The 22275-nt window shown below is 32.3% G+C and overlaps 2 protein-coding genes across 4 annotated transcripts; both read right to left on the reverse strand.

The window, feature by feature from the left end:
• LOC123302607 (protein kinase 4-like) lies at positions 1-6394 on the reverse strand. Of its 2 annotated transcripts, none has more exons than XM_044885620.1 (5): positions 6260-6394; positions 3690-4485; positions 2380-3249; positions 1277-1666; positions 1-644 (listed from the first exon to the last, which is right to left on the reverse strand). In XM_044885620.1, the coding sequence occupies exons 2-5, from the start codon at positions 4357-4359 to the stop codon at positions 109-111; spliced, it is 2466 nt and encodes an 821-aa protein (XP_044741555.1). In that variant the 5' UTR covers positions 4360-4485; positions 6260-6394; the 3' UTR covers positions 1-108. The 2 variants fall into 2 exon arrangements, with proteins under 2 accessions (XP_044741555.1, XP_044741556.1); XM_044885621.1 differs by lacking the exon at positions 6260-6394 and adding an exon at positions 4557-4596.
• A 3275-nt stretch (positions 6395-9669) lies between these two features.
• Positions 9670-13690, reverse strand: LOC123302631 (solute carrier family 41 member 1-like). Of its 2 annotated transcripts, none has more exons than XM_044885661.1 (7): positions 13533-13690; positions 12388-12663; positions 11271-11741; positions 10797-11088; positions 10534-10681; positions 10100-10296; positions 9670-10017 (listed from the first exon to the last, which is right to left on the reverse strand). In XM_044885661.1, the coding sequence occupies exons 2-7, from the start codon at positions 12646-12648 to the stop codon at positions 9683-9685; spliced, it is 1704 nt and encodes a 567-aa protein (XP_044741596.1). In that variant the 5' UTR covers positions 12649-12663; positions 13533-13690; the 3' UTR covers positions 9670-9682. The 2 variants fall into 2 exon arrangements, with proteins under 2 accessions (XP_044741596.1, XP_044741597.1); XM_044885662.1 differs by lacking the exon at positions 13533-13690 and adding an exon at positions 13438-13456.
• Positions 13691-22275: the final 8585 nt, after the last annotated feature.

The following is a 22275-nucleotide window of genomic DNA, read 5'->3' on the forward strand; positions in this document are numbered from 1 at the left end:
CATAATTGTGGATCCGTATAACCGGTTTTGATTGTATTTGCAAACTTTGCAAAATTCAAATGACTCAAAATTCGAAGCATTCTCTTTTCGGTGCCCACTGTCCAAGTTTTAAAAGAAACCTGGATTTGTATGTTCAATAACGCAACGCTTACAAAACTTTTTAACAGCTCGATAGCCATCAATTGTAATTTGACAATCTTGGATGTTGAGCAACTGAAGACCCCGACAATAATACGCAATATATTGTATCCCCTTATCAGTAATCAGTTCACAATTTCGTAAACTGAGTTTCTTTAAATTTGGACATGATTCAGCCAATTGTCTTAGTCCATTATCGGTCACATCACATTTACCAATATCCAAAGCACGTAGTCGTGAACAGGAACGAGCTAGTATAGTGATTGCATCGTCTGACACCGCTTCACAACCACGACAATTTAAATAGCGTAGCTTGTAACAGCGTCGTACGATCACTTTAAGACCTGGATCACTGACTCGGTCACATTTCGCAACGGATAAGTAACGTAATGTAGCACCTAATTTAGCTAGTTCATACAAACCAAAATCTGTTAAATTTGTACAATCGCTTACGCTTAACTCACGTAGTGCTGAACAGAAACTGGGCACACACTTGATACCAGCATCTGAAAAATCAAATTCAAAATCAAATACACAACTCTAACATCGCAGCTGAAAAGTTAGTCCCGAGTTTAGCGGGTTTCAAAAGAAATTCCAATAAGATCGGATCAAATCTGCCTATGTTATCAAAAAAAATCAATTTTTTTAACTTTATGACGTCATCAGAATCAAAAAAAATTAATTTTGCTCTATCACATCCAAATTTTATTCAATTTTGATAAACCAAGTATGTAATCCTACTAAATTGGGGTCCTACTTTTCAAATTTGTGATCAAAATTAACCTAGCTCTAATAGGTTTCACGAATGTGGAATCCTGGTCCCGGAATTACGCACATAAGTGATAGCTAGCGTAAAACTGATATCGCAGCTGAAAAGAATGACCCAAAATTAATGGGTTTCAAAAAAAATTCTAATAATTGTGGAATAAATTTGCCTGTTATCAAAAAAATCAAATTTTTTAACTTTATGACGTCATCAGAATCCAAAAAATTTAATTTTTCTCTATCACATCCAAATTTTACTCAATTTTGATAAACCAAGTATGTAATCCTACTAAATTTGGGTCACTTAAAGGGTCGTAAGTAGCGAGAGTTAAAAGAGATCTTTACAATTAAATAAAATTGACTGAGTACTGACCTGTGATTTGAAGACATCGTCGTAAATACAAGTAAATAAGTTGTGGACAATGTACAACAATCGTTCGTAATCCATAATCGTCAATCGATGAACAATCCGTTAAATCCAAATATTGCAATTGAAATTTTTTAGTATTAAAAGCGGCCAATGTTAATGATGCAATCATATTATCCCCACCACTTGAATGATTACCACTACAAGCACCTCCACCTCCACTATTTGAATGATTATTATCGTTACTCGTATTATTATCGAATGTTAACGATGAACAACGATCACCAGCTGAGCTTGATTCTAAACAAGAGCTTGTTGATGTTTGTGCTTGTTGAGCTTGTGTTTGAGCTTGTTGTGCTGTACTTAACGTTGTAAATGTTGAGATTTTTGTACACCCTATAGAAAAAGAAAAAAAAACACTTTAAAATATCAAACTTTAATTTAGTAACATAAAACGGGGGGGGGGGGGGGGTAGATAGGGCATTCTAACGACCATAAAAGTTTTCATAAAAAGAAGTGACAGATGCTATGCGTCAAGGACAAGTTTTAACTTTTTTTAGGGAAAAATTTTTCCAGGAAAAATCGTATAGCTTGAAACATAGACAAACTTTGAAACAGCTGTTTCTCCGAAAATATCGGTCCTACAAAAATCGTCTTATCTCAAATTGTTGATTAACCTTCTTTCAAAAAAAAATACTATTGTTTTTGATGAAAGACCAGTCCTTGCATTTCCAAATCAGCAAAAACTGAAATAAGGTCAAAATTTTCAAGGTTTTTCTTATTTTTCGGAAAACTCGGAAAACTTGGATTTAATATTCGCAATGTAAAGATATACAGGGTGTTCTCTTATTGATAGCAGAAAATTATACCAGTAAATTAAGCTTATCAAGACAAATGGAAAAGCTATGAACCAAATTTCGATTTGAAGCCTGATTCGGGAGATATGACTATGAGGAAAATAGATAGATTTATGAATTTACAGACCTATCAAATGCATTACATCCTGTATTTTACATTGACTCTTATGGACAATTGAAAGGGATTACGAAAAATTTGTTAAATCGAGAAATTCGTTATATTGAGGTATTCTTTCACAAAATTACACTTACCAGAAATATCTAAATGTTGTAAATGTACACACTTATGAATAAAATCATATAAAATATGATTGGTAATTGACGAACATCCCTGTACTTGTAAATGTGTTAACGTGTGCGCAACACATTGTGTTAACATGTAAAGACCAGCATCTGTTAATCGAGCACCATCTAATATAAAAATACGTTCAATATGTGCTAAATCACCTGTACCAGTACCACTATTCTCCATTCTACCATTATTATTTAATAAACATCTATTATTTTTACATATATAACAACAAGATGACGATAACGATGACGATGCTGACATGGCTGACATGGCCGACATCGACGTATTCTCATAAACAATACTACTATTGCTGTTATTATTATTAAATTTAATTAATTTACATAATATATTATGTAATATATAATCAGCGTTCATGTTCGATCCTTTTATTTGTATGATTCGCCATAATGATGATGATGATGTCATCGTCATCGACATGCTATCATTCATGTCAGTAGAACTGTTGCTGTATTTAACATTACTGTTACTGTTGCTGATCTGTTGATGTGTTGACTTGTATGACGTAACATGTTTACAGATCACATACTCAAACCGTTTACAAACGTTTGTACATTCGTACAAATCGATTGTGTTTAACCATTTGAAGATTTTCAGCAGTAAGTTATCGGTCAGCATTGTTATGGTGATTGGAGCGGATCTTGAATTAGGATGGATCGCTGTACCCGTTGCTGATACTCCATCTAGAAGTGTGGTATTGTTGTAATAATTATAATAATAGCTGTTGTTTATGTGATAATGTGATTGTTGAGATTGTTGTTGTGATTGTTGATAATGGTAATGTTGTTGATATGCTGTTGAGGAAGTTGATTCTGAAACAAGATTTAATAAACAAGTCAAAACAAACAATTGACAGAGTTAATTGTTGAAATACAATGTATAGACAGTGTTGATTTCACTGCCACATTACATACAAATAACTGATATTCCCATATAATACATACTATATAATTTGCGCCCTCACGGGTAAATAGTGATGTTTACGAAAAAAAGTTTCTAAACAAAAGTTGTTTATTTTATTGTAAGGAACATTTATATTTAAACTTTTGTTCTATTTCTAACGTTTTACAAGATGGATCCCAAAACCCAAAATTCAATTGACCTATATTGCTCATTTAACGAACTTAGCCTCATACGTTTTAGGTCCTGAGCATGCTTTAACAATTTCTTGATATCTCTTTCCGTTTTATAGTTATCGTGTTGCCAAATGGACAAACAGACAGACAGGGTATAAAAATAAACAAACACTTACGTTTCTTATTATTTAATAAATACATCTGTTGCTGTTGATTGAAGCGTTGTTGTTGTTGTTGCTGTTGATGCGTGGCTGATGGTGTACTTCCAGATTGAGACACTAACAAACTAACACTTGGAGATTGAGAAATCAACGTGTGATATCCTTGATCAAAACTTGGACTGTGGCATTGTTGTTCCTGTTGCAAATACTTGTTCGTCGAATGATGGAATCGTCTACGATGACTCGATTGATTACTCGAACAATTAAACCGTTCAAACTGTGCCTGTTGATTACTTGAACAGTTAAATCGTTCAAATTGTGCCTGCTGATTACTTGAACAATTAAATCGTTCAACTTGATTGTGTTGAACTGTGGGACTCTTGAACCGTTCAAACTGTTCAACTTGCTGTTGATTGAAGTCATCGTTAAGACTGTTGTCGCACACGCCACGAGCACAACATCGATGTCGTTGATTCGGATATTCGTTGTTCGAATTCGAGGTCAACGATAACGATTTAAATATTAAATTCGATTCCTCCAATTGTTGATTCGTTGTTGAATCATTGTTATTGTTGTTTGAAGTACAGTGTGTGCTAGGAGGTGAACGTCGGCCTAATTTTGCTAATGGACAATGTTTGATTTGTGTAAATTCATTGTTGTTTAATGAATTTTTTCCACTAATCATTTTGAATGTACAGAAACAAATTCGTTTAAGCAAATTTATGCTTCATGAAACGAAGGTGTATGATTTTCTTTAGTTCGTATCTAATCTTCGACAATGTACAAATATGTTGATGTTTTGAGATGTCATCTAGAAACCGAAAAAATGATAAATTAATCAACTAACAGATCGCCGCAAGTCTCCTATTTTCTCGCTTTTACCTTGAAGAAGACTATATATCAATTTTGTCTAGAACGGGGTGAAATTTGCGAGGTTTACGCGTGGTTGGCATCAAAAAATTCGTTTTTATTTAACTTGACTTATTTGAATTATCGAAATCCTACTATATGTCCAAGTATGTTACTTGAATGTACAACTTTCAATTAATAACGGTGTGGCTATCCGCACAATACCGTCTACGGTCTAGACGGTAGACTACCGTCTATACGGTATACCGTATACCGCACAACGGTGGTATACCGCACAATACCGTCTACGATCTAGACCGTCCACAGTATACCGTATACGGTCTATTTAGACGCGGTATGAAATTATTTTTGCCCTTTTATACCGTGGGGCCCTTATACCGTGCACGGTATACTTTTTCACGGTATACTCTTTATGCCGTCGAGCCCTTATACCGCACACGATATGTTACATTTCTGTAGAATACGCTTTCCCATCTGTATAATGTATACCGTGGACGAGACTATGCCGCACACGGTATATTTCATTTGCTTCAAATAAGCCTTCCAATCTATATTGTGTATACCGTGGGCGAGACTATACCGCACACGGTAAAATAATTTCATACCGCGTCTAAATAGACCGTATACGGTATACTGTAAACGGTCTAGACCGTAGACGGTATTGTGCGGTATACCGTCTATACGGTATACCGTCTGTACGGTATATCGCCTACACGGTATACCGCCTATACGGTATACCGCCTACACGGTATACCGCCTACACGGTATACCGCCTACACGGTATACCGCCTACACGGTATACCGCCTATACGGTATACCGCCTATACGGTATACCGCCTACACGGTATACCGTCTATACGGTATACCGCCTACACGGTATACCGTCTATACGGTATACCGCCTATACGGTATACCGTGTAGGCGGTAAAAGTATACGGTATACCGTATACTTTTTCACGGTATACTCTTTATGCCGTCGAGCCCTTATACCGCACACGATATGTTACATTTCTGTAGAATACGCTTTCCCATCTGTATAATGTATACCGTGGACGAGACTATTGTGTATTGTGCGGTATACCGTCTATACGGTATACCGTCTATACAGTATACCGTCTATACGGTATATCGCCTACACGGTATACCGTCTATACGGTATACCGTGTAGGCGGTATACCGTATAGGCGGTATACCGTATAGACGGTATAGCGTATAGACGGTATACCGCACAATACCGTCTACGGTCTAGACCGTTTACAGTATACCGTATACGGTCTATTTAGACGCGGTATGAAATTATTTTACCGTGTGCGGTATAGTCTCGCCCACGGTATACACAATATAGATTGGAAGGCTTATTTGAAGCAAATGAAATATACCGTGTGCGGCATAGTCTCGTCCACGGTATACATTATACAGATGGGAAAGCGTATTCTACAGAAATGTAACATATCGTGTGCGGTATAAGGGCTCGACGGCATAAAGAGTATACCGTGAAAAAGTATACCGTGCACGGTATAAGGGCCCCACGGTATAAAAGGGCAAAAATAATTTCATACCGCGTCTAAATAGACCGTATACGGTATACTGTGGACGGTCTAGATCGTAGACGGTATTGTGCGGATAGCCACTTCGAATTAATAATCCTGTATTCAGCTAAAATTATTTCTTGCGTAAATTTTGGGACACAATAAATTTATGGTAACCATACATACCTTAATTTCTAATATTTGAAGAAATTCATACACGAATTACCATCACTTGAATGAAATTTCATATTAAATGATCGAATCAAGAAAACTTTTTTTATGGCATTGAAAAATTGTCAAAATATCACAGAAGAGGATGTTTTCGAACACGACTAGTTAAGTATACAAAAATGTACTCAAAAAAAAAAAAATAAGGCACAAAATTATTTAGTTAAATTTATGATCATGTTTCGTTTTCACTGTAATTAATAAATATTTGATATGAATCACATAATTTTATTAAACAGTCAAGTAATAGATCTGGACCAATTGATTTGTAAATAACCATTTACAAATCATCATTTACTTTTCACATGATACATCTGAATCTGAATATTGTAAATATTTTTTAATGAATTATGAATGAATTTAAATAAATGAATTATTAAAAATATATTGAATATATTAATTACGATCACATATTATTTATTTATATTAACTTATTTATTTATAAACAATTAGAATTATTTAATAATATTGACACTAGTTATTAAAAAAGTATGTCGATTGTCGTCTGTGTCTGTCTAATATTATTATGTACATTCTTACCAACCTTAAATCTCTAAACTAATAATCATTTTGTGAAATATTCAACAAGTGTGGTTTTATTACCAACATAAGGTACATCAACATCATACCTTTTATATTTTAACTGATTTTTTTCCATCACCCATCGTACAAAACTCAAAAGAGTTTCATTTTCTTCGTAAGGATTCATTTAAATAAATATCTACTACCGTTTCACCTTAATCGGCTCTGTTGTGTTTGGTCGAAATGAGCGCTCCATTACTTTGCGGAGCAATTATCAGGTTCACGTATTCCCAATAAAGAACAAAAATTTACGAATGATATGTCAGTACAGCCTGCTATTTCTTGACTGGCTTTTCAGTTTAAGTGACTCTAGTAACTATATATACCCGACTGTGGCCTTTAGCAATATTACTCTCTAGAAAATAATTATCCCGGCTGCAGAAAGTACGCATTAAAATGATATCTCATATGACGCTTGATTTGAGCGTAAATTTAGGGTTCCATCTAGGTGAAAAAAATAGAGTTATGCCCAGCGACAAATTATAAAAATGAGCGACAAAAAAGTTTATTAATATCAAAAGTGGAAATAAACAAATGGCTGATGAATGATTATCAATTATCAGTGCCAAAAAATAATTGGTAAAGCGCAAATAATAACAAATCATCGCTTTATAGTTGATGCGCAAGCCTGAAATCCTGAGAACGGGGTGAATAACGGCGTGCATGGGGTGCATAAATATTTATACAATTGAGTATGTGCAATCGAAAGCTTGTTAATTTTCTTGAGCCAATATCGATATTGGCTCAATAATAATCACCAAGTGAGGTTAGCTCAGACAAATATTGCAACCTCGCCAAAGACCGAAATAACATTTAGGAAAATTTTGGATAAATTGTGTGTGGTATTGTGGATAAAGAACGAACAATGAAAATAAAAAATGTAATTTTTAATTGATGGTTTGTAATTTTTTTTAATAATTAAAGAAACAACATCTTTATAAAAATAGAAAAAGATCTAAATCCTTATAAAAATTTTTGTTTCATACTTTATACAAAATTTTTTTCAAAGGAAATTTTCATAAAAGTGTTTAACATGTTGAATTTTCTTTCTTTTTTTTCTGGAAATGAATCGTTTTTATATTTATGTTATCAAAAATACTGGCCAATTAAAAATTATCTTAAAATTACGATTCATTTCATCGTAAAATGAAAATTATAAAATATTTTGTTTTGTAATAGGAAAAATTATGATAAAGAAAAGGTGGTAAGTGGTTTTTTTATTCATGGAAACCTTAACTTCCAAATTTCACTATGTCCAGCTGAAAGCATTCAATTACAGTTCTATAATTAACCAGAATGTGCTTGTGTAGTAAAAAGGAGTTTGATGTAAACTTCTCTTTCCTTCTCTATTAACTTGTTTAGTTCTCTATCCTACTTTTATTACTTTGAGCACTTCTTTTAAAATGTATACTTTTGCTACAGCAGCGCCATTCTTTTTGATACACTTTGAATCTTTTTGGAAGTTAATATTTGAATGATTAAAAAAAGTTCACAAAAATAAAATAGAAATAAAATAAAATAGAATATTTTGAAATATTTAGCAAAATGTCTGGAAAAAAATCATTGAATGATTTAAGAAGACAATAATTTTTATGTATTAGATGAACTTTTTAAATCAGCTGCTAACTTCTGACACTGAGACACTCGGTATAAAATACACAAGGTTTGTTTTAATTTGAAAAAAACTATGAAATAAAAATTGGAGGGATAATTATTTAAAACACAGCCCATAAATACTATTTTACAATGAATACAACAATCAGATCTCATAAAACAAATGCCAACCAAGATGAGTCTAACCCATAGACATATAAAAATAGACTGAAGAAGTGGGCGTGATCTGCCCAGGCTCGATAAAAAAAGAACGATGCTCTGACGTACATTTTGTTTCTTTTTAGTTGCGTTTGCGCATTAACAGTCTTGGAAAAGTGCTTCCTGTAAGTGGACAAGTGCGCCAGTAAGTCACGCCCTGAAAAAGGAGACAAAACGTACGTCAGAGCATCGTTATCTTTTTACCGTGTCTGGAATCTGGTCTATTCTTATATATCTATGCTGTGACCATGAGAATAGGCTACACATAAGATTGCAAAAAGAATCACAAAGATTGATACAAAGTAATTTCTTTGCTCATAAAATGTCTCAATAATCCGGACTCAATAGAAACCAAAAGGTTTTTCATCACTGGAAATGTTTAGAAAAATGCTTGTCCATAAAATTTTTATGTGATTATGCTTTCACAGACGTAGTACGGATTATCGAGACTCTACTGTAGACTCATCTTATTTGGTATTTGATGTGGTCAGATCTAAAAACAATTTGAAAATAGTTTTAAAACTAATTGCACCTAAAAAAAATAGTATAAATATTTTGAGAATGAAACCCTTAAAAAAATATGATTTCATTAAATGCATTTTAAGTAGGAAATATAAAAAAGGAAAATCTTTGATCATATATACAGGGTGTTCCGTGACTCGATGGACATATCTTAAGAGCGTATTCTTTGGACAATTTTAAATCGAAAGTGCCTCTTGTATTTTTGTTCATACTTTTTGTCTTCAATGTCTTTTATTACTTAAATTTATTAGTGTCCATAGCTCCTTAACAAAACTATATAAGGCACTTTCCACTTAAAATTGTTCAAAGAATATGTTCTTAAACTATGTCGAGTCATGGACAGCCTATATTAAATATATATATATATATATATATATATAGTACTTTTAGCTACGAATTAACTTTAATTCGTATTCGAGAATTAAGTTCTTAAGTAAACGTGTTGAAAGACGGATCTTGTTGACTTTAATCACCAATATCGTCATCACGATCACCAATTAAGTATAAAAATTCAAATGCAGCACTTAAAAATGCCATCCCTAAAAAATCAGCTATAGCAGTTAAGTACGGTATTGCAGAGTTGTCTGGATTGACTTCGTTCCGCCACATTTTATAAATCATGATATGGCAAATATACAATAAAATTGATACTTGGATTAAAGACGTTAACAGATATATAATCATGAAGATGGGCGTCGTTGATGTATGACCAGCATTTAACGATGCAACAGCGTAATTAAATATTAAATGGCCTGGAATTGTCATCGCTAATAATATTCGAGCTGTATGTGAATTCGCATCTAAAATTTAATATTTTATTTTGTTAATTTTGTTCATTTACCAGACTAAGGTTGCACATTACACATGCAAAAAAATGCGTACCTGATCCAAAAAAAACTTTTCGAATACTATAGGAGAAAGGAACATGTTCACCAAGCGTGTAATTTTTATGTAAGTACGTTGATAATTTACTGGCTTGAACAGCAACTAAATTACCTGCGACACCATTTACAATCAATTGATATACAGCAATTCCACGAAAATTTATTATTGAATATTCCATAATTAATCCACCCACACTGTTCAACACACACACAGCTTGTATTTGTTTGATTTCATTTTAAAAATACTTTAAGGGGCTCACAGACGTTCAATATTTTTATATTCCTCATCCATACTCAAATTCATTTACTTTTCTATCTCAAAAGTTACATTCAACTTCCATCAAATGAAGGCTCAGAGGAAAATAAATTGAGAGATAAAAATATTGAAGGTCTATGGACCGCTGTCACTTGAATTGAAAACAAGACACAAACCTACTGATAATCATTGCTATAACCACAGGTTGCCATCCGGTTAATAGGGATTCCCTCGCCATTACATTACGATGAGCTAATTTCCACCAAAACGGTACGATAAAAAAACATAGCGCAATCACAATCAATGAGATCCATTTAAAGTCCTCTGAAAAAATTTCCGAAAAACTTATTATTTCCAAAATTACACAGGATTCGAAAATTTGAAGTAAGTTGTTTGAAGGAATGAAGGGAGGGAGGATATATTAAAGCTTTAAACTTACTTTGAAGATCAACCAACAATGCAGTCGTATTTGCCAATATAAATACGGTTGTTAAATCACCTAAACTAGCAGCGATTGGGGTCGCTATATTATCCGGATTGATGTGACATAGTTTTGACAGGAAAAATACACAAATCATGACCGATCCAAGTACAAGACTGGTCATCGAGGCGGTGAACAAACAACTGGCAGTCAACAGTAAGGCATTATTTATATTAAATATTCCTTGGGGAATCCATCCCAAAGTATTTGCACCAGTCGCTGCCAAAAATCCAATACATATACTATGTACCTAAAAATATATCAAAACAGTGGCGGATTTAATATCAAAAACCATTATTTTGTAACATATTTCATTACAAGTTTATAACGAAATAGTCTTTATATTTAAAATTGCAATTGCCAAGCAAAGCGGGCGGGTATCTGCTAGTCTTATAATAAAATATTTAGATAATTTAAATAAATTGAATTTACCTGAACAATTCCTAAATTTGAAAGAACAAAACTAAAAAACTTGTGCGTTGATTCATGACTATGTACATTCGCTTGCGTGGACAAGCGCGCTGCTAAACACATCTCACAATTGCCCTTCAAGCCCAACAGGGCTGGTATTAAAATATAAATATTTGGTATATATTGTATGGCGGTCCAATGTTGTATTTTATCCAGAATTAAACCAGCCATTAATTGGCCAATGCCAGCCATTAAGAATGGTATCATAAATTGTACCAAAAATGCGATTGCACCTTCAGTTTCCTCTCCATCCGCTGTTCCATTCACTGGACGCGTTGTCACCTCTTGTATCGATAACTGTCGATGTCCTCCTCCTGGTCCACTTCCATCCCCATCAACACTTGTTGGTGTGTTTATCGATGACGTCATATGATAATCATGACTTGGTAATTGAGTGTATAAATTTACAGTTGGATTTTTATTATTGGCACCCTTAATAAAACAAAAATTTTGATATTGAACCCAAAACAAAATAATTAACACAAACAAGAAATTTATTATGTGTTTTTTTTCGCGAATTTTGAAATTCTCTTCGATGATTCGATATTTTGAATAACAAAAGCATCAAGAGCAGGCATGGGCGAGTTATTTTAAGTCAAACTCACCATTGTTATAAGTTCATTGTGTGTCTCTTTATCCAAGCCCGCATTGCTCATAGAGGAGGAAGCGAGACAGGTATACGACTCTTCTATCTATCTCAGTTTCTCTAATAGTAATGACATAGGTAGAAAAAAATGTTGTCTCTCTGTCTAACTTGTATTATTGGTTGGCACTGGTTAGGTTGTCACTGTCTTACTCGTATGTTAGTTACAGAAGTCTGAGTGGCTTCTCTAAGCCACGTTTGCCCATCCATGATCAAGAGAGATGCCGCAAACGTGTCCCTAGCACCTAAGCCTAAAGATCCTATGTGCCTTCCTGAATGGAAGATCAGTGGTAAAGATCTTTTAGGAAAATAATTACGAATACATGCAAACTCTGCACTAAATTCCTTGTGTGTTCCTTTTTTCAAGGTTACAATGTTTTTAGGGTTCCGTAGTATAAAACTAAAGGATCCTTTTGATTATTTAGTTATATTTACCTGTATATAAGATGAGACTAGACACATACGATCACTAAATTTTAACGATCGGTCTTTGTATTTTGTTAAATATTTCGTTAGTAAATCGTTACGATTTGGTTGTAATAATGTTGGATTTATACTAAATTCATCTTGAGACGATTCGTCTGAAGATGATTCCCCAATGGGGGCTAAACGATCACCAGTCGGTTCCCAAGATGGTGACGATGTTTGTTGATCTTCTTCCATTTTTTTATTCCAAAAATTTACAGTTTTAATCATGTCTCAGTTAATATTCTACAATGAAAATTAAGTAAGTAAGGATCGAACCCCAGACTCCTACTATCTCATAATAGATTACTTGACCAGTTATTTTAAATGGTAAGGTTATTCGGACACTAACGTGTATAACGTTAACGCTATCTTTAGCGATTTTTCTTAAAAAAAGTTTACTCCTTCAGGAGTAAAAATCTAGTGATCAAAAGATTGTTTTGGTGGGCAACCTATCTTGCTCATCTTTCACCTTTTAGTTATGCGTGTATATAACTTTTATACTTGTGTGTAGCTGTCGACAAAGCATCTATTATTTGAAACTGGTAATAACCTGACGAGTAGTTGTTACACACCGATACAGAATGACTTTATAGCTACTCAGCCAGCGTACATCTTTGGGTTTGTTCGGGTTACCAAAGATAAATTATACAACATAGTACGTATAACAGATAAAGCATCTATTGTTTGAAACTGACAATAGCGTGACATCAACACACACAATTTTTTTACGGAGATTACGAATCCGTTGATGGGGCTGATAAAAAATTGTTTTTCCTGTGGTGACGTTCAGTCAATGATCCCCGGATTGATGGTCTTTAGCACGGGAGCCAGTTAACAAGTGACTCAGGCACACACTAAACACATGATAGTGTCGGAATAACCGAACGATTCTATTTTATTAAGTCTTAAAGAATCCCTAGGTTCTCCAGGGTATATCTGTATTCGTTCATAATCTTGGGTAAATTTTAGAAATGATTTTAAAACTTTGATATGTAAAAGTAAAATATCTTTACATACCGGTTTCTTTCCATATGTTTTTTTCGAAGTTTTTCGATGTATTACAAGAAAATTAATAATTTAAAGGAGGAAATAATATGAAAATTATTACTTACATATGATTTGAAAAATGAACACATCGAAAATATAATAGATCAATGGTTCGAAATGGTAGATTATCGAAAATTTTTCCGAACATTTTTACTTAGATCATAATTAAATTAAATGTAGAAATTTTCTAAATAATTCGACAAGATTGTTAAGTATACATGTTACATGTGTAAGTATTCAAACGTTAAGTATTTTTTTAAAATTATTTCACTTGCCACTTAGAATTTCATTTAATTTTCTTCTACAATTTTTTTTTATTTAGTTTGAAATATCCACGTTGTATTTGTATTATGACAGTAGTGATAAATACTGTTCGATATTATTCATATTCGTAACATGATATTAATGACGCAAAACTTCTCGAAATTATTCAATTAAAACTTCTATTGATAAAATTTTTAAATAAAAATAATAATAATTTAGAATTAATTTAATTTCTACCCTGGAAAATTCATTTATTCTACATCTGTCCTGAAATTAATTTTTAATGGCCAATGTAACAGCTAAACTTCTATAAATTTCAATCCATATACAGTATTTGCACAATTAAGTGTGTTAGTTATTTAATCTCGTGTTTTTAACCCGAAATTTAGAGTATTAACGGCCCAAAGACAGCTGAACTTTGCTGTTCCATTATGTAGTGTTTTACCGTACAAATTTGTTTTTTCTTTTAGTCTTACCCCTCCTTTTTTTACTCTTCGTAAATCAATATCCTTCTCTTACAAATTTGTCCTTATCTGTTTCAACTTTTCTTTTTCCTAGAAGCCCATAGACAGTTCCCTGGCTCCGTCTAATGCTTAATCCACCACTGTGCTTCGAAGGCTCCGTATGTTTGAGTTAAGATTACCTTTTATATTCAAACTTCTTAGGGACATCTTACCTTGGAGACTTCCGGCATGCGTGTTTTTTTAGGGACAGATAAAAACACGACAAAAAATTGTAAATTTTCAAACAATAATTCATTTTTTATTGAATGTAAAATAACCACAAATTACAAAAAAGGAAGGAAATATTCCAGAAAAAAAAGTAATTCTTTTAAAGGAGAAAATTGGATAATGAAAAACTAATTTTTTTGATTGGCGTATGTGTTTTTTTTCTCAATTTTTCTAATGAATATCAATTTTTTTTTAAATATTTTGACTCAAATACTCGATTCACCTAATAAGCATTAGAAAAATGACTCAACCATGAGCGTAACTCCGTAAACATCTACGGGGTGTAGATGGGCACAGCCCTTATAACAAACAGCTTCAATATCAGCCAACACGAGAAACGATCGTATAATACACATTTGGCGGATTTGAAATAAAATTTTAAATTCGTCTCAGTTCTAATATCAGTTGATCTAATAATTGGGGCGGAATTGAAATTTTAGAACTAGTAAAAAAAAACAAATATTTAAGTTACGCTCATGAAAATGACTCAACGATTACTAATTTTAGTTTTGAATACTTTTTGTTAATTATTGTAATTTTTACACGATCATATTTCTTATAAAACTCTAATCGAACAAATTTAATTATTAAATTAAATCTTTTGTTTGTTTTTCGACAAATAATTTGAAAGTATACAATGTATGTTTTTTTTTTAGATCATTCAGTCGCGTAGTTACTGTGACACACTGTAGGTTATCCATGCTTAAAAATATTGTCATTTATTCCGTTCGTATGGTATTCGAAAAAAATGGAGCAAACACTTTAAATAAGTGCATCAAAATATATGGAAAATATTCATAACATTAACATTTATCCCGAAAGGGAAAATCTTTCCCAAGGAAGTTTTTCATAGATGTATAATATATTGCCTAGATAATTAGAGGAATAACCATAGAGTTATTATCAGAATAGAGTGCGAGGGAGGACAGTGAGAGTGTCCGAAAGTAAAAAAAAGAAAGTTACCATATAATTTCTTCTATGGTGACGTCATCCTACGATACAGATGCGGTAGCTCGGCATCGTTTTCTCTCTTACTTGCAGACATTTTCACTTTTCTATTCTTATAATATCTCTATGGTAATAACAGATACACTTACGCTTTTCGGTGACAACATCCCATTAAATATAGCTTAAAATTACCACTGAATTATTAAAAAGAAATTTTAGATAGAGTCCCCAATTCAATATCTTCAGTAGAAGTCAATTCGAGAAGTTAAATTAGTCAAATTTCCGAATTAACGATTGATCAATCTTCTTTCAATATATTGATCACTTCTTTAAATGTTTGGGTCGTATTTTTCCGAACACCTTGTACACAAGTAAGACTCAAAAGTGTATTTACCATTTAACTTTTTTTTAATTATTACTTACTTATTTAATTTTTTTATATTGATTTAGATTTGAAAATTAGAAGCTTTAGAATTTTATTGTGGAGAAGCTTCATGATGAAACTTCATATTCGATACAGCTAGACACCCCTCTGTTAATATTTGGCACTAGGAAGCAGCCAAGTGTCTCCGGCTATATAACATCGACGATAATTTTTGAAAGGAATTTTCGAACCATAGGCTAGGACATTCGACTTTGCTCGCCTGAAACTCATTAGAGCACAGTCAAGAAGGGTGGTGAGTTCTTGACTTGAATTACCGAGATTTTTTACTAAAGCTTATGTTTCTCGACAACATAAATATAAAAAAAAATTAAATAATAAGTCTTTAATAAGTTGAAAGATAAAATGGTGCCTGACACATCCTGTACTCCTGTATGTTAGTAAATACGTCACTGATCCTGATTGATGTGTTTTTTTTAATATTTTCTAATACTTGATTTTTACTTTTTTTTAATTTTTTATTTGATAATAAAATTTTCTTATTTTTGTACAATTTGTTTATAAAACCCATTTAAATTTTTCATGATATAATTGTTGTCACAAAAATAGGGGGGGTTGGAGAGATAAGGCGGACGGAGGGGAGGGGAAGAGGCGGGCAGTCAGGCAAGGGAGGAGTTAATTCTGATTCTAACAAATACGTATTACAATATAATATACATTTTCGAAACGTATTTTTCCTGATTTTTTGTTACAATTAATTGAGCGAAAATTTGATTATAGTGCAGTCAAAATTAGTTACAACGGTTAACAATCAACCTCCTAAATCATTCTTCTAGGAGGAAAAGGTTGTGTTGAAGTGCCCCAACATCCACAGTTGGTGTACCAGCTTGACTTTTGACGGCCAGTACTTATGTTCTAGTCACCAAAGCTGCTGACAGTTCTCTCAGAAGATTAAAAAGATTCTTAAGAGATAAAAAGTACGTATCGCTTAAAAAGTACGTTTATCGAAGAACCACAATAGTCCTTAATAGCGAATAAGGCTTCGTTATAGCTGGTTTTGACTGTAGTATTTATGGATTTACTCTTGTGACTTTGGTATCTCTTAACTTAGAATTTGAGCCCCTGTTATTAATAAGATTTGACTTGATCCTTTTTTAGCTGCACTAATTTAAATAATCCACACTAGACCCAATTTTGAATAGATCTCTTAGTAAATTAATGATGTGTGAATTTTTCATTTTCTAGTATTTCGGGTTTAGAAATCGTTCATCTTCGAATAATATCATATTTCTAGTGACATCAGAGATAACCTCAATAATTACTTTTTGAGTTCGTGAACATTTTAATAATTCGAATTTTTTGTGTTCAGATTCCCCTGATTGTTAAATATCAAAATAAATAAACGCTAGTCATTTCCATTAGTATGAAACATACCCTTGTTGACAATTTTACTAACAAAGTACAATTTAAATTAATGCAGCTTTAAAAGAACTCAAAAGGCCATAGATTTTTACGAGACACCAAATTTTTGTTTTTCTAAAGTCTCTCATAGACGTTCAATATTTTTGTACTATTACAATTTCAATGTTGATTTTATGTTACGTATATTTAGCATTGATGTTTTTAACAAGTTGTTTGAACGTGAGACGTAAAAAAATTTAACTTGAAACAAATTTTTATTACGTCTATTCAAATAAATAAAATTATTTGTACGTCTATGGGATACTTTAAATTGAACATTAAATTGATATAGTATTTCTGGTTGAGCCCTCAAGAATAAATACAATTTCCTAACGTTCATACGCGAAAATGTATCTAATTGATGTTTAAATAAAAAATGTTTTTTTGTAAATATACAATATTTAAGGCCTCTAGGACACGGGAAAAGATCTGCCATGGCAAGCCACCAGATTACGTCACTTATCACAGAAAAAAAATACAATGAAACTATGGAGAGTAGAGGTAAAGAGGACTATCAAAGTAATAGTTCTAATATTGACCAGAATGGCGCTTGTGGAGTAAAAAGGAGTTTGATGTGAACTCCTCTATCCTTCTCTATCATCTTTTTTAGTTCTCTGTCCTACTTTTATTACTTTGAGCACTTCTTTTAAAATGTACACTTTTGCTACAGCAGACGCCATGAGATGATTCTAGTTTTGATAAACTAAAATGACCCTCCTTACCTCCATATATGAAACGAAACAAAACAAATAAATGCATGGAGGTCTCAAAAATCAATCTTACAAATTATCTGATAATTTTTGATTATCCAAGATAATTAAATACACACTTTTCTCTGATTATTTTCCGTACAGATCAAGTTGAAGGTCAGTTTCCTCAAAATGATATTTCGAAAATTGTATCGTTTTGGATGAAACCTTATATTTTGGGGGTATTTTTGAATTGATAATAAGATTATCCAAAATAATTTGCGATTTTCTTAATTTGCAGAACTAGATTGGTGTGTTTGTGGCCCGCTATGACAGATCAATTTCCGTGTGTGTTGAGAGACTTAAGAAAATGGTTTTCCCTAGCAATAATTAAATGGAAAAAACAGATCTATGTATAATAAACGCCACTAGCTACATATACAAATTTTTTAATCTTTTTTGTATTTTTTTTTTAAATATTGATATAATTTTTTTTTTAAAAAACATTGAATTAATAAATTGCCAAAAAAGATTTTTTTTTACATTTTTTTTTTGTTTTTTTTTTTTTGAAATATTTTATGTTTTTGAGGAAAAATAGTGAAATATAAACGCGACGAATTGAGACAATCTTATTATTGATTAAAAATTTGCAACTTTTATTTAAAACGACTTTTTTTTAAAGATTTTTTTTGTTTTTTTTTAATTTCTGGTCCAATTAACAAACTTATAGGAAGTAAGTACACTCAACACCGGTTATAATGACATTGTAAGTTGGTTATTATGACCAAATGTCAAGGATCCAAAGTATATCCTTTGATATTTTAACTGGTCTCTTTCAGTTATCTTGGAGATGACTTGGTTGGAGTTTGGAACGCCCCAACACCCTCTAATTTACTATTTTCAACATTAATCGCTTAATTTTGAATCGTATTCACTTGTAACCGTCCCAACCCGACCTTTATTTTCTTATCGGGATGTGGTCTAATCGCAAAATTAAACATACTCCAGGAGGAGACGACACCGACGTTCAATATCGTTATAACCAGTTTTGACTGTGTTTAGAAAATTTTTCTATAAAAGATTTGTATTCTTCTAAAAAATTTAAATATGACGCATTAGTTACCATTTCAATGGCTAGCCGTTGCCGTTGTCGCTAGATGGCATTACTTGATTCCATTATCTGGTCTTGTCTGATCGGATTCCACTAACTTTTCAAACAACGCGAGACGGGAGCGGTACGATTCGATATTTAAAACGTTATTTGTTTTTTCTAAAACCTAATTTTTATTCTGAATAAATTACAGCACATGTGTATCAAAAATATATGTTTTATCTGTTTCTTTCACGGAAATCAAATTCATGTTTTAAGGAAAAATAAACATGATGGCTTCTTTTTATTTCGTGTTTCTATCTTTTTAAATCTTATGAGAAACACTTTTAAATGCCGTCGTTAATTTATTAACAGCCAAAATTCCAAAACAGATAATAATAGATTACTTCCAAAGTTCATATTTGACAACAAAATGTCTATAGATTTCTCACGCTTATTTTAAAACGAAACACCCATGAGAATTTTTCTCATCACTTCAGTAAAGTTGGTCAGAGAAAAAAAAAACGCAATTCAAATAGCTTCGTTATACTTCGGCTATCTTCGTATATGTACTGTGTTTTTAATCTGACCAGTCTGAAGGGTTAAGTTGGCGACAACACTTCAATTTTTCTAGATTTTCGAAGAACAGTTGATTACAAAATATCAAACAAGAATTATATCCTGAATTACCGATACTAAAATTCCCTGATATTTCCAGGGCGATGATCATCTCGAAATTCCCTCGTGATTGATATCTAATACTTGAATTCATCGAAAAAGTTTTCCCATAAGATTTGTACAAGGTATAATTAAAAAATTCATACAGGAACATTCCTAGTTGATCCTTCCCGTCTCCCATTGTTAAAAGAGTTAGCGAAATCTTAAATTTTCTGGAACATACCCGTAATATTTATACAGTTAAAATAAAACAATTATCGCGTAAAACAAAACAAAAAATCGTAAATCGTTTACTCCGAACCAACCCGAAACACATTTAAATGATAATTAACGCCGTCTCAAAAGAAAAAAGATTTAATAATTATTAATAAAAAAAAAAGTGTGCGTTTGCGCAAATGAATAAAAAAAAAAGAATTTTTTTCTCGAAGATCTCAGAAAAGAATGTAATTTAACGAATCGTTTATAGGCGCTGCAATGAAGCGCAACGTTTCGTGAGATAAATAAACAAACTTGAATTCCGTATGCATTCTTTTCTGAAACACCCTGTAATTATTTCTTAATTTAACAGAAATATATAAATTATTGAGATGATTTAAACACAATTTTACTTTCTTTTGGAAAATTTGAAAATCAATAATAGAAAAGCCTATACTTTTTTTTTTTTTGAGACATTTATAGTTTTACTAAAAAAATTTGTTTTATAAATGCTCAAAAATTAATGATTCCGTATCATAAAAATTAAAATATATGAAGAACCCTCATGAAAGAATATAATGTACAGTCGAGAATACGAGACGGAGACTTCAAAAAATGTCTTATTTTCCAGAAAATTCTAGTTGCTGGGAATCTCTGATGATCCCACTTGTACGGCTTGTATGAAGTACGATATTATTTGCACCCGCTGAAATTTACAGGAAGGCAAGAATAGAATATTTAGATCAGAAACCTTGAATGCAGCAATTCTGGAGGAAAAGCTGTGGGTTTTCTATGTGACCTCGACAGAATCCTATAACTGCATCTAGTTAAAATAGCACCTATCAACCGCTCATTTTTCGAGTACGGGTAACAGATTGTTCTCAATGAGGGCACAGAAGACCTCTTGGTTTAGGTGCTAGGAACCCAACTTTTTCAATTTATTTCAAAACGCTACATTGCTGGATACAAGACATTTTTTAAGGCCCTCTCGTACTAATAGATAGTTCAAATATTCGTCATTAGGTGGCAGTGATATTCAATTGACTTACGGGATCACATCAATTTCTTTATAAAATACAAATTCGATTCACAATTCGACCTTAATCTGCACAGCACAATTTTACGAAATTGTGTCTTATATGATGGTGATCTTAAAAATCCTAAATTTTTCTCCGATTTCGGAACCAAAAAGTTGGGAATATTTAAAAACTTTGATTAAAATTAATGGATGCAGAGTATTAGGCCCTTTTATCCAATGGAATGTAAATAATGAATCGAATCGATATTTTCAAAAGTTAAAAAATAAAATAAAAAGACAAAACTTATAAAACCTTAAAATAAAAATTTGCGCGACAAAACGGGTCAAAAAACGCCACTACCACACTAGCCCAAAGTTCGATTCCATCTCACTCTTACACCATAATAATATTTACATCATACGTACGGATAGTTAACGCCTTCGTCTGTGACGTGCGCGTATCTTGATATATTTTAATTTTTACGCATGCGTATAACAAATATATATATATAAATGTATTAACATTGGTTTTATTTTTTTCAGAAAAATCATTTAAACTTATTTTAAAACTTAGTTTACAAGTGTTTTTTTTTACGTGACACCAGATCGGATTCTAATGTGTCCCAGATGCAGCCGCAAGGACGCTCTATCACGTCTTTTAGGGCGAACATGCGATGTTAGTTTTTTTTTCTAAATGTAAGGAACAATACGTTTCGAGCTACAATGTATTCGTCATCAGTCTGATAACGTCTACATTGTAAATCAGGAATACGTACGTGAATCACAGACGCCGAAGACGGCGAGCGTGTGTGTCCCAGAGGATGATGTGTGCTTGAAAGCGTTTTACGACAACAAACTTACAAATTAATTGGAGACTGTACAAGATTTTCGAGAGATGATTATTTTTACTTTCTTTTTTAATAAATGTGGGTGTCAAATAAATATTATCTTTGGTACAAATTCGAATTTGACGATTGTGGGACGAACAAATCTTACTCCCAAAAAAGTTTAAATGAATTTTCCAAGCCATATATAAAGAGCGTAATAATATTAATAAAATTGGGAGACAAATTTTTTTTGTTTTTCTCAGTGCTATTTTTGGAAAAATTCAGTGCCTATATTTACTTTTAGACAAAACGATTTTTTTTTTCGGCTGAAAAAAAGAGGCAAGAGATAGAAGAAAGAGGGAAATATATGAATATTAAAGATAATAATGAGACATATCTAAATGATTCAAATCATTGGTTTTTCCACATATACGCCCGAATTTTGACTTGAAATTTTTGAGAGTTAGAACCCACACAATTTTAAATATTTTTTTCAAAGTTTTATTTTTAATAACTATTTTAATA

Source organism: Chrysoperla carnea, chromosome X (assembly GCF_905475395.1).
Source record: "Chrysoperla carnea chromosome X, inChrCarn1.1, whole genome shotgun sequence".
Taxonomy (NCBI): domain Eukaryota; kingdom Metazoa; phylum Arthropoda; class Insecta; order Neuroptera; family Chrysopidae; genus Chrysoperla; species Chrysoperla carnea.

Excerpts from the sequence above, each read along its gene's own strand:
- LOC123302607 (XM_044885620.1), bottom strand. The coding sequence starts at position 4,359 with ATGATTAGTGGAAAAAATTCATTAAACAACAATGAATTTACACAAATC. Across the intron at positions 3,250-3,689 it reads TTTATTAAATAATAAGAAAC|AATCAACTTCCTCAACAGCA; the intron begins GTAAGTGTTTGT and ends ATCTTGTTTCAG. Across the intron at positions 1,667-2,379 it reads ACAACATTTAGATATTTCTG|GGTGTACAAAAATCTCAACA; the intron begins GTAAGTGTAATT and ends CTTTTTCTATAG.
- LOC123302631 (XM_044885661.1), bottom strand. The coding sequence starts at position 12,648 with ATGATTAAAACTGTAAATTTTTGGAATAAAAAAATGGAAGAAGATCAA. Across the intron at positions 11,742-12,387 it reads TAGTCTCATCTTATATACAG|GGTGCCAATAATAAAAATCC; the intron begins GTAAATATAACT and ends TGTTTTATTAAG. Across the intron at positions 10,018-10,099 it reads AAAAGTTTTTTTTGGATCAG|ATGCGAATTCACATACAGCT; the intron begins GTACGCATTTTT and ends ATTAAATTTTAG.